Source organism: Lissotriton helveticus, chromosome 7 (genome assembly GCF_964261635.1).
Source record: "Lissotriton helveticus chromosome 7, aLisHel1.1, whole genome shotgun sequence".
Taxonomy (NCBI): Eukaryota; Metazoa; Chordata; class Amphibia; order Caudata; family Salamandridae; genus Lissotriton; species Lissotriton helveticus.
The window spans coordinates 159,982,064-159,999,107 of NC_136068.1; the positions used below are offsets into that span (position 1 = coordinate 159,982,064).

At 42.3% G+C, this 17,044-nt stretch overlaps 1 protein-coding gene across 1 annotated transcript in view; it reads right to left on the reverse strand.

Annotated features, from left to right (window-relative positions):
* Positions 1 to 17,044, reverse strand: part of SLC9A8 (solute carrier family 9 member A8) — a 409,071-nt gene that overhangs the window by 35,917 nt on the left and 356,110 nt on the right. The window contains exon 13 of the mRNA XM_078651847.1: positions 3,107 to 3,218. Coding sequence (XP_078507973.1) covers positions 3,107 to 3,218 — 112 coding nt within the window. The remainder of the gene's footprint in view (positions 1 to 3,106; positions 3,219 to 17,044) is intronic.

Genomic DNA, 17,044 nt, shown 5'->3' on the forward strand with positions numbered 1-17,044 from the left:
TAGATGGGAAGAGACTCGTCGTGGAGATGTCATCTCCGGCGTGATTTTCATTCTCTGAACCGGAAAATGCAATTTTTGGCCCGTCGACGGTCTCGTCGACGACGCCGTCGTCGTCGGAGCATCCGGCAATGTAATCGTCGACGGCACCACAGTCTTCGTCGACACAATCTTCGTCGTCGATGGGACCACCGTCGACGGTCTCGTCGACGAACTCGTCGTCATTATCATCGTCGTCGACGTGGAAGCTGTCGTCGTCGAAGTCGTCGACGTAGTCTTCGTCGTCATTGCGGCCGTCGTCAGCGGCTTACTAGTCGTCGTCGACGTGGAAGCCATCATCGTCGACGAGCTCGGAACCTTGAACGTCGACGAAGTCGTCGTCGTGGACACCGCTACCGTCGACGAGCCCGTCGACGGAGCCACAGAAACAGCGGGAACTTTAGCCAAAGTCACAGTCGTCGACGTACCTGGTGTTTTCGTCGTCGACGGACGCTGTTTTTTCTCCGGCCCAGATCCTGAAGAGCCAGTAGAATGTTTGTCACTGGGCTTGATCTTTTTGGACGGAGGAGAAAGGATCACAACCTCCTTTTTGTCCTTAAAGGCAGGTACCACTGCCGTAGCCTGTCCCTGCCTCTCCTTTACACTTCCGTGAGGAGATTGAAGGGGACCAGCCCTCTCAGACCTGTCAGAGATCTTGTGAGGGGCTTGAAGAGGGGGCTTAGATGTCGAAGAACCAGGGGGAGACCTACCCCTCTTCCTTGATCTTTGCGAGGAAGCAGCAGACACGGAATCCTCCTCATCCGAAGAGAGCACCTCCTTGCATGTCTTCATCTTCTGAAGCCAGGTCAGAAGCCGGCCTTCTCTGTCCCGAAGAGTCTTGTTCGAGAAAGTCCTGCAGATCTTGCAGTCTGTGGCCTTGTGGTCGGGATATAAGCAATAAATGCAATTATCATGCTTGTCCTCCACAAACAGATGTTTTTTGCCACAAGAGGCACAGGACCTGAATAAGGCCTTCTTCTCCCTGTCAGACATGTCGAATTTGAAGTAGAAACTTGAAGAAAGAAGTAGAAAATAGTGAAAACTGAGCAGAGCTCAGTGGAGACTCCCTAGCACAACGTGCGGTAGAAAAATCTGAGGCTCTGAGCTCTCTCAGGAAGGTTCTAGAGGGTGAGGCTGCTCTGATTCGTCCTGGCAAAAGTTTGGTCTCTTTTTCACAAAAAGAGGTGGATAGAATACAAAATGAGATGAGGCCTAGGCCTAGGTTTCTCTTTTGTTTCTATAGTTTTTATACTACCGAGGCTCCCATTCCGACGACGGGGAATGATACAAAGCATGGGAATCTATGAAAGTTCCAATACTGGGGCAAACGTAGATTGGTAGACCTGGGTTGCTTGGTAGCAAAACGATGTGTGGCGCTCACATGGATGAGAGGTCCGACCCCTACATTGTCCAGGTGGTCCCGGGACATTATGTACTGCTGTACGCAGACGGGACTTTACAGCGAGCTATTTCCCCCCCCCCCCGTAACAGGCCGAAAAATTACTGGTCACTTTACATGGAGAGGAGACCTGCGATGGAGGACAGAGACACTGGTGCTGCGGATTCGGACCCGGAGACGGCACACACGACACAGACTACGTAGATGGGACATTCCTTGAAACCTGATGGACTTATACCTCGCTATGTAAGGGTGCGGCGCAGGTCAGCTTGCCTATGAGGCGATTGCCCAAAGTGCACGGTGCGCGATGCGGGGGCGGGGGGGGTGGTATCTTCTTGATTTCTTTTTGATTAATTGTTTGTACCCCACAGGTATCGGGGAGATGTGAAGTGCGGAGAGTGGCTATTTCCACACAATGATGATGCTCAATGATGGGATTGATAAGGCACACGGACCGTACTGTATTGTTTCTCACTCTGCCGTAACTGATTATCTAAACTTTGTCAATGTTTGTACTCTTGATTGTTCCTTTCTCATTGAAATGTCAATAAACAAATAAAAAAAAAAGATTTTTTTTTTTTAAACATCATACCAAAAGCAAGACTCGAGCCACATCATACTCACAAAGCTTCAAAGGTTAGACATAGAACACATGGCATCTCCCTCCTGAAGGGACCAAACTCAAGAAAGCACACATGATAACATATCACTGTGTTGCATGCACACATATAAAACAGACAAAACACTACAATCCTGTATACACCACAAACAGCAAATGAGAACTAAGACTCATGATGACTGGGAACATACATCACACTGATTGGGAACACAGGGCAATTTAAGCCACACTACAGATGAACCAGTCAGAAAAGAGTGACCCACATAAAATACACCGAGGTAAATAGATCCCTCACCAGAGTATTGTGCAACCCATTAGCAGGCACAAGAATGTATGTGAATCTAGCCACCCAAAGCTAAGACGCAGAGTATTAGAGGCACAGAGTAAAATAAAAGGAACTCACACACAAAAACCACCCCTGTGCTCAACTCAACTTTTGCACTGTATTGGTAACATTCTGGTATGGAACAGTGATAAGCAGTCAAATCAAGATGACAAATAGATCTGTGATGCAGACTTCCTATTCTGCTACACTGTGGCATAACCAACATTTCTTCATACCTGCAAAGCTGAACCGGATATATAGATACACTCTCAGAAAAACAAATACATCACTTTGTAGTATTCCTGGGTTATGATTCTTTCTCTATGTTACCATGTCGTAGCTGCTCAGCCTGTGTGTCTGTGTTCTTTATGGAATGTTGGTGAATGGGCCATGAGTGGAATGCCTGAGTGACTGGATGAGTGATGACAGTTGGTGGATGGAGCTGTTGATGAGGACTTACTGAGGATTTATACTCCCTGTTTATTTACCTGAATAAACCTACCTGGATTACATCTTACAAGCGTGGTCTTGATTACTACACACTTGTCCTTCCGATTGACAAACACCAGTTAGAACATTACATACAAGGAGACACACATGATAATATTATTTTCAGGAAAGAAGCATATATATAAAAAAAAGAGTGTTTGAACTGGTCTATTAGACAAACACAACGTATTCCTTTTACAAGTAGATCTTGTATACTAGTGTATTTTGCTTTACTTACCACTAAACCACATGATGAACATCATTTTTGGATTTATTTTATGATCACGGAAAAAGTTTATAAGGAAGGAAAGTGGAAAAATGTTCACTGCTCTGCCCAAAAGAACCAGTACCTGAAACAGCAAAAGATTTAAATTTTTACCTAAAACAGAAAAAATAGACTGCATTTCTGTATTTCACATTTCTTAAGATGGAATTCATCCTTCCAAAATATTAATTCGTTTAGGTTGGCTAAACTAGGAAAAACAAAACCTCATAATAAAGTAGTAATTGACAACGTAAACTGAAATCATTTTCACTTATTAAACAAATTATGAAACTCTTTGACCATGCAAAAGTGGCAAGGTTACAGTTGTTCACTTCCTTAAAAGACCAATGTCTAAAAATAAACTGTGAAAAAACACCATAACTGGTAAAGTATCATGAGGACTTAGGGACAGATTCATAAAATTAACTGAAAAGTAGGTATACAAATAGAACCTGTGCTCACCAATCGCAGACACTGAGCCCTTGAAACACTCTTTGCAAAATTTTGTGAAGACAGATTACAACTACCACAAGGGGAAAACCACCTTATTTGAGTTGACTTCCAGGTGTGGGAACACGAGCAGTGCTTGAAATGGAAAAATACAAGAGCTGGTACCACGTACCAGAGTACCTGCTTCTTCCTGAAAAGTGTCAGTACTCTCCAATTAAAAGTACTCTCCCTTTCCCAAAGAAAAAGTGTTGGTACCCAGTATCGGCCCATTGAAAGCACTGAACACAGGTATTCCGAGTGAATGTGAGGAAATGGCCACACTGAAAATGTTGTGAAGACCCAGAAAGCCGTAACCTTATAAGTATTCTCAAATAATTGCAATTCATTTACCACCTAAACTGGACTTCTAGACGCACACCAAAACTTAGGTTTAAGTAGACTACTTACAGGTGAATGACACCATTTTACAACATGGGAATGCGGGAGGTGCCGATTTCGAAAAGACAACATGTGCAGGGATAGATTTCCCTCACCGTTTCTTTGAGACTTTGTCATAAGACAAAGAGGCAATACAATATATGGAATAGCTCTTTAATCTAATCCCGCCACCAGCAGTAAAAGATGAAAACAGAAAGATAATATGTCTTCAGTGGCAGTGTGAAACAACTACCCCCAGAGCAGATACCCTCTCCTATTGCTGACTCAGGTCCTCCCTTGATTTCCTTTCTTGGTCTCTTCTACTTTCCTCGAGGTTCCTCTTACAAGCCGTCTCAACAATCTGATTATCTGGCCTCTCCTCCTTTCAATTATCTATTATCTGTTCTCTTCTTCTCCTTTTCCTTCCTGCCCTTGTCATTCAGATTATGCTTTCCATGGTGCCTAAAGTGAGTTTTTGCGGTTCCATCGTTATTATTATGCACTTACCTGTTAAACTCTGTTAAAGTGCTCCCCTTTTCAATCAGACGGTAGACCTTCTCAACATTTTTTTTACTTTTTCTACTGTGAGCAGTCGAGAGCTCCTTCAGGTGCTGCTCTAACTTCGATTGCATGATTAAAAATGAGTGCTGCTTTCTTGTGTCCCCAGCTTCCCTGCCCCAATGCTTACCAGGCACCTTCAGACACATTAGTGACAACATTCTCAATTCTTCAACGACCCCTAGTTGAGATGTGGATGGCATCCGTTCAGACACAATGTAATTTTGATACTTGACATGGCAGCCATTTTAGCGGCCAGTCTCCTTGGCAGCCAACCAGTCTTGCTCACTGGATGGCGATCAGGATGTGATGTACTCGCCTAATTGGCTTAAAAAAAACAAAAATTGGCAAAGCCAACAGGTCTCGCATACGCAAGAGCTAGTGCCAATGTGTTTTACCATGTTGAACACAATGAAGTCTGTATAACAACTCTCCAACCCGTCCCTCAGGTTTTCTCCAGTCCAGGGTTAACATACCTGTTTTGTATGTGTTAGGCATTATAATATATTTAATATTGGTTGGTTGCCTTTATATATATTTTTTTATATTGTAGAGCTTCTTAGTACCTTGCTCTATATTGCGCTCCTTCTTGTGCATGTTTCCTTAAAGGGTTTAGCGCAAGATCCTCCCGTCAACAGATGCCTCAAGTGCATCTCGCCTGGGGTCTGTTTGTTGCCTGAACGAAGCGTGTTTCTTCCCGAGTTTAACTGCTTCCAGCATCTTTTATCTGTGTCAAGCAGCAGCCCCCACAGTACAGGTGCCTTACTGCTATACGAAACTATAAGAGGACTGTGACCTTATAGTACATATGTTTCATTACCTCTTACTGCTGCTGCTAGGAACAGAACAAAGGATACTGCATCTTATACATTAAATAAAAGCTTGCACTTTCTTTTCAGTGAAGCTAGAAAAATACCCATTGTCCATCCTTCAGACAATATACACGCATAAGGTGAGGGAAAATGGATGTGAACCTAAGATTCTAGGAAATTTTGTCCAATTCCAAGGAGTGAGACTGAGAAGGCACAAACAAGAAGGAAGGCTGCAAAAAATCACAGGTCTACACCTACGACTGACTGGTATTCTTCGTATTTGTTCAACCAGTCATTAGTTTGGTCACTTTGATATATTGTTCAAGGATCTAAACTTCTGAATCGGCAGCCATGTATGTCCATGAACCAAGTAAAATGTTTTAATTCAAACCTGGACATAGTGCACAGGAACACACCATCCCATGCATAGGGTGGTGCTCATATCATGCAGTACTTTAACCACAACGTATTTATTTCTGCTGGGGTATAGGTACACTAAATAACCTACCTGAAGAGCAGGTGGTTCTGCACATGCCCACACCCACCGCAACAAGGGCAGCACGCCACGGCAGACAGCGCTGTAATGTCTTATCCTACTTTCAATGTCATAATGGAAGAAGAACTTTGGACTCTGCCTGATCCTCAGTGTGCTTATGTCATCTGATTCACAATTCCTTATCTAGGTACATTCGCTTTGCTGGTGTTTGTTATTTACCCAAGCTACATCCGAAGTAGATAATGTTTCCAAGTGTCGTCCAACACACTTAATTTAGTTTTTTTTGTCATTTTAAAGAAACTTTTCCCCAGAATACTCAGAACCAGTTTGTAAAAGAAGGCTAGTGAAAGATTTTGTATCTCATGTCTAACTAGAAAAAACCAATAGAAGGACTGCTTATATGATGTTTACTTACTCATGAAATTCTCCCTGTCCACTCTCAACATCATTTGATGACAATAAAGAAAAGAAAATCTGTCTGCCACAAATGTACTTACATCTATGCCAATCCATCGACCCCCACATGATAATTATTTCAAACCTATTGTCACACACTAGTGTTTTTCGTCAGCTCTTTGTAGGATAGTACCGTTGTAGATGTTATATTGTGCTGATAATTGCTTTGTCATCCTCATTTATGTATTTTTTTAAATACAACTCTATGTTAGCCTTTAAACTTGAATTCTTGTTAGCAGTGCAATAAGTCAGTGGAAGCATTTTCCTAAAATCGTATGCCTACTGTCCAGACTTTGGTCAGCTAGATATCGAGGTGGTTGTTCGTCCTACGGAGTCTATAAAGTCCTAATTAAGTGCCCCAGAAAATGGTTTGTAAAATTCCAAACTGTGCGACAGGGCTGCCAATAGGCTATCGCGGATAACCAATACAGGGAAAGCAGTAGAAAGTAGAAAGGTGATAAACCTGAGAGCTCACCTGTAGTAAAAGTGTCCCTCATAACTCCAATGCCACTGTGAAGAGCTTTAAACTACACAAAATACAGGCATGTGCACATCTTAACTTTGATATTATAAATCTTTTACCAAAAATGGAAATGGTAAGACATGTTATTGTCTTCGGCTTGGTTTTATTTTTCATTCTGTCCGTCTGTAGTGCCTGTAATAATATTCATACTATGGGTGTGGATGCTCAAATGAGCTCCCTGCATCCATGACTGTCTTAGAATGGTTTCATCTGGAGTGTCCCGTTGCCATGGTGTGCCTGGCTAGGGCAGATAAGAGAGCTAGTGTGTGTCCTTGCTCAAGATGGGGTGTCACTTTACCTTCAACTTATCAATCTACTACTACAAGTCTTATCTTTTTTATCTAACACAGAACCGACAGAGGATCTGCAGTCGCCAGTGTGTTTGTACAGCATGTGGCTTCTCCTGTGGATTTCAACACAATCCAATGATATTCTAGTAGGCATCACCCACAGTAGTAATGGATCTTTTATGTTATCCTGGCTCATGTCATGTTGCACTGTGCTTTTTTACACTTCACTTGTATATCTGTAGTTTTCGCACTTTAAACTCAACATCCCCCTTTCTATTTATTTTTATGTACATGTATGAGGACTCTTTTTAAGTGTGATGTGAAAAACACATTTTAGTATGCAAGGCAGGGTGGCTCAGCTTGGCCTAGTGAAAGAAATATATAAGCACCTGCAAACAGCAGTCCGAATACCTCAACAAAGATAAAGCAATGGGCCTCCCCTCCCCTTGGCTACAGTTTATATCCGCAGCTCTGCTGCTCTCTTGGAAGTGTTAGATGGAATCATAAAAGTGTAATTAGGGAGTATGGAGCCAAAGAGCTGCAGAATAAACACAGCCATGATATCATGTCTTCTGAAACGGGGACGCTGACTCAGCTTTAGAAAATGCGTTCCTGTTGGAGATAATGTGGCCCGCAGTGAACATCTGCGAAGCTATTTATTTGTCGTGGGTTGTCTGGGAGTAATTAAGCCTATAGAACGCGAACCGTTCTGCGGCATCATTAGAAACAACTTCTCAGAGTTTGTTTAGAAATGAGGACTGCTTTCAGAACCATACCTAGACAACAGACTTATACAGAAAGATGGCACGCATCCCCTACAATCAATGCTATTTAAATGGAAATCAAGACAGAGAAAACAAATACAGCATTTGTTTTTCTTTTCTGATACTTCTATACAACACAAAAACTCTGTTCTATTCAATGTTTAACTTTCTATTCAGCTTTAGCATGGCGATTATGGCATAATTGTTTTGGTAAGTTTTCGAAACAACCTTATTCTGATCAAACAGAGATGGGCGGCTGAACAGAGAATACTGAATCTCAAAGAGCTTCCATTCTAAAAGTAAGGCTTTTCCAAAGCATTTATAGTGAGCCGCGCACACACATCTCGATAAACTTCAACACGAGTCCCATCCCCAACCTTAAACTACAAGGCGACACAGAATTTTCACCAGAGATAAACAACTGTGCTATAGAAACAAAAAACATCCAAATGTCAAACCTCAAAGTTTATTCACAGTAGCCACCATTAGACACGAAATAGAGGACATTTAGAGAAACATATTCGAGTATACATGAAAGGGATGTGATTATATATATATATTTTTTTTTTTTAGTGTTTTATATTGCGCGTTCTAGACCCGAACTGAATCAAGTATCAGAGCGCTTTACATAGCACCAGTTACGTTACATTACATGAGGACAAGCATTCATTTTAGGCACGGGGAGATTAAGTGATTTGGCCAGAATAACAGGAGGTTTTTTTGGCGTCGTTACCGAGACTCGAACCCAGATCCCCAGGTCCGAGGTCGAGCGCCCTAGCCGTTAGGCCAACTCTTCTCCCCCTTTTATTCATCATACATAAAGTGGATAGCTTCTTCAATTAAAATGACATAATTTTACTGATAAAAAGGACCTTTAGCCAAGCCCGAACAATTATCTAGGTCCAGAGTTTCAATTCCTGCCTTTATAGTGGCCAAGACGCACAGATATGGATTGTTAGAAATGTTGGGTCTCTAGCTGGCAACGGTTAAGGGGGATACACTACTGAAATAACCCCTGCTCACACTCTTTGTAGCTTGGCATGAGCAGTCAGGCTTATCACAGAGACTGTGTAAAGCATGTGCACATAACCAACAGTAATACAGTGAAAACACTACCACACCAGTTTTAGAAAAATAACCAATATTTATCTGTGCGAACAAGACCAAAATGATAAAAAGGCAACATAAAGTAATCCAAAATATGCACTTTGCAAGAATAACTCTAAAATGCAGTTCCTTAAAGCCGGTAGCTCTGTCCGGGGCTACTCTGGTGCTGAAAACAACAGAATCCAACAGTTCTGACCAACTGAGTCGGTTTGGACCGGCAATAATGTCAGCAGACTCGTAAACAGTACCTTTGGTTCCAGCTGACGCGTGGGTGCGGGCTGGTCGTGGCAACCGTCGCAGTTGTGATGTGAAGTGTAGCAGTGCAGCGTGTGGTGCCCTCAAGTCGCGGTGCAGGCAATGGCTCGGTGACTGTCGTCCAGCAGTGTCAGTGAAACCAGGGCTGCGGTGAGGAGTGAGGGAGTGCTTGTGGCAGTGCTGACAGGTCACGGTGCAAGCGACAGTGCCGGTTGATGTGAGCCGGCGTCGGTCGGCTCAGACTGGGATGGGGCGGTGCGTCATGTGACTTAAGAGAGGTGCCCACAAACCACGGTGTGGTCACGGTCTGCGTCGTCGTCAGTAAGAACAGGGCAGCGGAGTGATGCGAGGCAGTGCGGAGTGTAGTGCTCACAGGTCAAGTTGCGAGCAGCGGCTCAGTGGCGGAGGTGAGACCAGTGTTTGTTGTGCAAAGTGCGGCCTTCAGGACACAGAGTCTGCAGTGGTGTCGGCTGCTTTCCCCATCTGTGGTAACTGAAACCCGCGGTACCCAGAGGTAAGTGAAGTCTTTGCAGTCCCTGAGACTTCATGAACAGGAGGCATGCTTTATTTCAAGACCTTGGAGATACTCAGCAACAAGTGAAAAAAGTTCAGTCCAGTCCTTTCACTGCCCAAGGCAGAAAGCAGCACCTGCAGGCCAACCCAGCAAAGCAACACAGCAAAGGGGCAGTACTCCTGGCAGTTCTTCCCGCTCTTCTTCCTGGGAGGTTCCTTGATCCAAACTAGTTGTAAAGTTCTGGGGTCTGGGGCCCAATATTTATACTGCATTTTTCTTGGTTCTCTTGGGCAGAGTGTCTGTGCTCAGTCCAAACCATTTTGGTCTTTTCTGGCCCAGGTTCCCGGCCGGAGGTGGAGACAGCATTGTCCAAGGCAGACCAGGCCCATTTAGGGGCAAGGAAATCTCCCGCCACTACTCTAAATGCGGCCCAGGACTAATCAGCCCAGCCCTGACTCATCCAGGAAAGGCACGACACACCTCGACCTTCTCAGTGGCTGTCTGAAGAGAATGCACATCCTCAACCCCTGTCACTCCAAAGCCAGACAGTCAGTCCGCAACCTAGCAGAGGCACACAGGATGGCTAAGCGAGAAAATACATACTTTCTAAAAGTGGTATTTTCAAACATAGAAAATAAAAATCATCTTTCATAAAAGATGCTTTTCTACATTCTGAGTTCAAGCATACTAAATTCCATTTTTGTCTATCTTGTCCCAATGGGAAGATATACTGGTAAAATGATACAGAGTATTCCCCATTCTATCCTATGGGACAGATTCCCTTTCAACAGAGAAAAACGAATTACATTGTAGTTCACCATCAGGACATGTCACACACACCAGGACATTTCCTACCTTTCATATACACTGCACCCTGCCCATAGGAGTAGCTTGGGTCGACCTTAGGGGCGACTCACGTGTAATAAGAGGGAAGGTTAGGGCTTGGCAAGTGGGTGGACTTGCCAAGTGGGCAAGGCTATAAAAACTGCGCGCAGTGGCAGGTCTGAGAACCCTTTGAAAGGCTGTTCGTGTAGGTGGCACAATCCGTGCCGCAGGCCCACTAGCAGAATCTGATGTACAGGCCTTGGCACTCTCAGTGCACTTTATTAGGGACTTACCAGTAAATCAAATATGCCAATCATGGAAACACAAATCCATAATCCAATTTACAATAGGAGCACTTGCACTTTACCACTGAACAGCAGTGAAAAAGTGCGCAGAGACACTAAACCAGCAAAAACAGAGTCAAAACCGGAAGGTCAGAAAGCAAAAAGACAGGGGAAACATGGCAAAAGATGCCAGGTCTAACAAGGATTCAGCCTTCTGTAGAATGATTGAGATATTATCTCTGTTACGAGCTAAGGCAATGACATAAGGGGCTACAAAGTGGCCACAGAGATACAAGTAGTTGAAAACTAATTTATGAGACGCTTACTCTCGGTACCTCAATCTTTGACCTTTTATTTTGCATGAAGAACTAGGGCTAGGTTACATCTCCGATTTGTTAACATTACGACTCTTGCTTAGATGGACCTCACTATGGCTAAATACAGAGCTGTGACTGAACCAGGCCATAATAAAGGAGTATATGAAACTTGAGAGGGCCGGTTAGTGTCTCTTAGCTTAGTTAAATCAAATCCTCATTTGCAGATTTGGGTCACCCTGATTTATACTGGTTGCCAGAAAGGACTGTCAGTGGGGACATATTGTGAGTCAATTGACAATTCATATCGGCAGTACAAGTAAAGAGAGAAAGGATGGAGATGAGTAAAGCATCTGTGAGAGCATATGCTACTTATAGTGTTTACACATTCTCTTTATCCCTTCCTACTAATAAGATTCAATTTAAATCTATTGCACTGCAGAGCCTCTGGCTGGAATTAAGTTGTAAATCTAGGGCCGTGCAGTTATGATCTCTTTTTAGACCAAGATACCATGCAGGGTTTTGTGAACACTATAGATTTATTCGAAAACAGTATCTTATACCTCTGCTGAGAGGGCAGCAATTTATTCAAGCTAGACCTGCACTAACCTTTTTACAACTGCTGCCTAATGAAGTCTTGTGTTAATGTTGCCAATTTCTTAGAAGGTGCTGTAAGACTTCGACAGAAATGAGAATTATAGCCACAACGAAATTAGAGAATTCTTTGTCACAAATGGAGAATGACTTATAGATTTAAAACAAGATTTAAGTAAATTTTTGTTATTGTCTATTTGAGTATATTTATGAAGGAAGTGCTAACATGAATCATGGACGGTATTATGTTACTATGGAATGAGAAATATTGTACTATTTTACTCTGCAAATGATTTTCTTTTAAATGGGTGTATCTTTTATGGTTTTAAGTAACCAGAAAAATAATTTTGATGATGATGATTGAGATAGGTGATCCAAAAAATGTAGAATCCTCATATGTTCAGCTACTGATAGAATATAGATCTACTGCTTGCCTGATCGCAGAGCCTACAGTCCCTCATGATTACCAGACTGCCCCTGATGCTTATGGCACAGTGCAGACAATGTTGGGGGCAATAAAGATACTGCTCCAAACAAAGAGACCTATGGGCAGCCTTCTAGGAATGCCTGTCACTTGAGCAGAAGAACTAAACATATTTGGAAGGCCTACAACACCCGGCCAGATAGGCTCTGCTGGAACATCAAGAACATATGGCATGACTTGCATCTTCATGACCATTCTTTTCTCAAATTCTCAGTCATCTCACCACACTGAAACACACATCTCATAATTGTAAAGAAGGGATCAAAACGTTGGAGGTCATATTTTGTATGTTGATAGCAAGCAGAAAAATAAGCATGTTAGGTGGTCTACATTTGGCAATGGAGGGTGGGCAACTGATTTGCATGGAGTAGGGAAAGGGGAGGATTCAGATATGAAAGTGACAATTAACCAGATACATTTCAATTCCCATGGTGGAAGGCGAAAGAGTAATAGGAATCACCATTTCACAGTAGTCACTAAAAGACATCGATAGTATTATCTTCCATTGCTTCAGGTTTGTAAATTATATGTAGGGTCAAAATGCTGATAAACATTTAAGTTCAAAGAGACAAGTGATTGGGTCAAGTGGGTGAGAAAATCAGGAACTAGGATGCACTTAATGTGGATGTAGGAACGGAGAATGAAGTAAGTTGTGGTTCTCCGTGTGCTGGAATTGCCTACCTGTTGTCAAATTGCTTACCAACAATCCTTCCAAAACTTATTTCTGGATCAGTTTCTAAGTTGCCATGTACCAACAGACATGTTTTGTTTATTTTCCAACTTGTCTGTAATACTGCTGACTATTTGAAAGGGCATAAATAAGTGTACAATAACATTACCCATACTGTATATTTATGTCACCTTTTCCGAACTTTCTGTGATATTCCAGGTTTGATAACGGGTAAGGGGTCATCATTGCATGTGTGCCTGTATTTGGAGCATGTCTAAGGGCATGCCTAAGGGCATGTCTGTGTGTCACATGGCATAGGTGTGCATGCACAGCTGAATTCGGTATTTTACCACCCAATTGGATTGGGTGGTAAAATACCGAATTCTGAAGGCCTGTAGCACTGTAAACAGTGCTACCTACATCTGGGTTTTACAGAATCGGTAAAATTACCGATTCGGTATTTTACAGAATCGGTAAATTTACCAAATCTGTAAAATATTGCCACCTACATCTCGAAAACCAATTACTGGTCGGTAACGGCCGAAATCGGCCGTTACCGACCGGTAATTGGCGACCTACATCTGGCCCTAAATGTTAAAAGGAATCCATATTTCAGCCCATCAGCGGTATTAGTTGTGATGTGCTTCTTTCAGCCAGTCTAACCACTAATATGACTTTACTGTTCTCAAAAATGTCACAGTACTGGAGAGATCCAGAAATCTTTCTTTGCTATTCTGGATATACATTAAATTGAGTATGAGAATGATTGAGAACTGAAGGAGTCTCGTGATTAATAACGATGGGAGATATTCAAGTATTATTCAATATAAGCATTAGGAATCATGAACGTGGTTTTATTCATAACAAAACCATTTGAATAAATAAAAAAAGGTCTGCATGCTAATACAGACTGAGTTACTCTGGCTATCATAGGCGGGAGTGGGTATTAACACAAGCCTTGGCATTGTTTAAGCGAATTTCATGATCTAGAATTAAGTCAGCCTAACTTTAATAAAAGTGAGTCTAGCCATTATCAATAATTCACCCGATGTGAGTAGTTAGGAAAATGAATTGTGACCCTCAAAAAATTCATAAATTGGGGCGTGCAATAAAAGAAATTCCTAATCCATATTAATGAGCACAACTGTAGCTAACTTAAACAGGGACAAATAAAAATAAAAAAGTGAACAGTACTAGTGCTACCCTAAGAATATTATTAATACTGGGGCTGGCACACAGGGTGCCATCAAAAAGGAGAACCAACCTTTGCTGGAGGTACCGAATGCCTAGAGATGCAAAAATGCTTCTGTGGTTTCAGGAACTCAGCAGATTTAGTTGTTAATAAGGCAGAGAGACATTCAGCAGTACCCAAAACGGAGTTCTTCATAGTATTAAACATTAAATATGCTTCGGTTTGTACATTACTAAAAGTGGCTCTGGACATTCTCAGCAGCTGATTTACTATTAATAACACTCATCCTATATTTTATCAGCAAGTGAATGGGTATTGGCATTATGCTGCGTTAGTTAGCACTTCATCAGCAGCTGAATCATTGCAAAATTTAATAAAACTAAACATTAACAGCGTGGGGATTCAGTGGTCTGAGGCCTCATCAGGATGCTGTAGATTATACGTGGTTACCAGTGAGTGTCACATTCTACGATTAATTACTGAGACACTGTCGGAACCGAGAATCGTAATTTAGGTCAGGACTCCCATAGAAGGTGAGGTGCATGACTGGTGCAAGCAAATTTGATAATCCACAGGTGGATCTGAACAGAAAAATGCGTCCTGAGCATTTTCATAGCAATGGAATAAGGCAGCACACACTATGACTAAAAACAAAGAAACAATAGTACGAGAAGCATGCACACCTCAAAATAGTACAACATGGCTCTAAGGTGTATTACTGAAGCAAACCTCATGCCAAGCCCATGTAATTTCACCAAGAATCTTTTGCAGTGCATGAGAAGACACCTCACACAAGCACTTTTAAATGTGTTTCTCTCTTACATTCAACCCTCTCCAACCCATTCTAGCCCCTGCTGTTTTATTTATGTGGTGGCAGCTCTGTTCCAGACAGGCCAACCTCATCTCCTTGCCCATTTTTACCTGCAACTGTTGCTGCCAAATGTTAATACTGTGGCAATTAGATTGTCACAACCGGTCACAATCAACTCCTTGTATAGTCCCCTCGCATGCATGTCAACTTCGCCAGTGCACAGGGGAATTGCTACAGAAGCGTTAAGAGATGGGAATCAAAACACGACCTAAATGTTTTGCACATTTTCTTCAGGTAGAGGTTCTGGGCCTACACTGGCAGTCATCTCAGGGCAACACAGAACCAAGCACTCTGGTGGAGTTTGGAAATACTCCTACATATGCCCATATAGGAAAGATTGGAACCACAGTGGTAAAGATGCACTGAGTATACATTTTGTCCGGTTTTAAGTTTAACAATAAGGGAATTGACCCTGTGGTGGACCTTTGCAACACCAAGTACAAAATCAACAATTGTGAGCGGCAGGGTACTGAATTTGGTATCTCACTCATTTGTACTCCAATAAGTATTGCTGGGTCTCTTCACTCTGTGCAGGACTCTTGAATAGACATTCTTTAACTCCACAAACAGGATCATCTTCATGAGCTTTAAGGCTCCTGTTAACCAATTACATAACAGGATTGCTTTATACTTTACTGAACAAGGCATTTGAGCTTATGTTGGGTTCTATAGCTCAGTAATCCGTACATCCCAGCTTCCACTCCTTTTACCTTCTTTTGTACTGATAAAGACCTCTGCAAGCTCTGAAAAGACTGAAGCATTTTTAACTAAGACTGAATTGAATATATATGAAAAAAAGGAGTACCTGTCTAGTTCAACATGTACTGTAAGATGTGAGGTAATGGACCAATTCAATCTAAATATCACTTGTATCTTGTTTTTACCAGATTTACATGACTAGTGAATCACCTCAAACACAATAAAATGTCCTCTCTTCCCTTACTGCATAGAGAATAGTATATGTTACAACGCTAATCATCCTTTCTGACCATAAGTGTGTATTGTTTTCAACCATGTACTCATATCTTGTTATTTGCTAGATTTTCTACTACATTATGGACTTGTTTAAAATTATGAAAATGAGTTTGCAACCTTACATAAGAACAAGAGATTTATATTTATCATCTATTCAAATAACTTGCAAAAACAGTATTTCAAACAATCATTCTTTACTCAGAATGATATAAATGAGAGCCAAAAATTAACACATAAAAAATGCCACTGTTCTCATAGGACGATTGGGTTGTTACTAATTGTTAAAATACATACCAATGTTAGCAACATCCTATATGTTTTTTTGTCAAAGGTGTTTTTATTAAGGATGTAAAGAAAGAACAGAAAAAGGAAAAAAACATGCGACAATCCCGCACGAATTCCCACGCAGGGGGCAGTCATAGAAGCAAATGACAAAGAGGCATGTAGCATGGAAAGTCACCTACATTTAGTCCGTAAGGCTCAGTCCGTAGGAGGCGCATGAGACACCCCCAAGCAGAGATATAGAGTCCCCACAGAGTCGGGAACCGAGTCAGGGTATGTGGCTTTGCGAATGCAGAAATCAGTGAAAAGGTGAGCATTCTAGATTGCGTTAGACCTCTTATTGCCTCAGCTATTGGCAGGGTGTCACAAAACACAAACCAGGAAACACCCCCCCCCCTCCAACTCCCTCCCCCCCCAGTGGTGGTGGCAACATCCGCGCTTATTCATTCATCCAGTTACCACACTCAGACCTGAAACAAATGGAGAGCCCGTACCGTGGATGGGCATACTGCTGATGGCAATCTTTTAGAAACAAAGCGGACCAAAGGGCCCCAGCGGAACATGAAGTTCTTGAAATTACCCAAGAAGATATCCGCCATGCGTTCCATGCTCAACAGCTTCCATAATCTCGCATGCCACTGGGAAGTCGCCGGGGCCTCTGGTTTCTTCCAAGCCGCTGCTAGAGTGAGCTTGGCAGCTCCAATACACAGCCATAGTATCTTTTTGTCAGCCCTAGTCTGATGTTCGAGATCTGGGTCCCGAAGGCCCAGCAGAATAT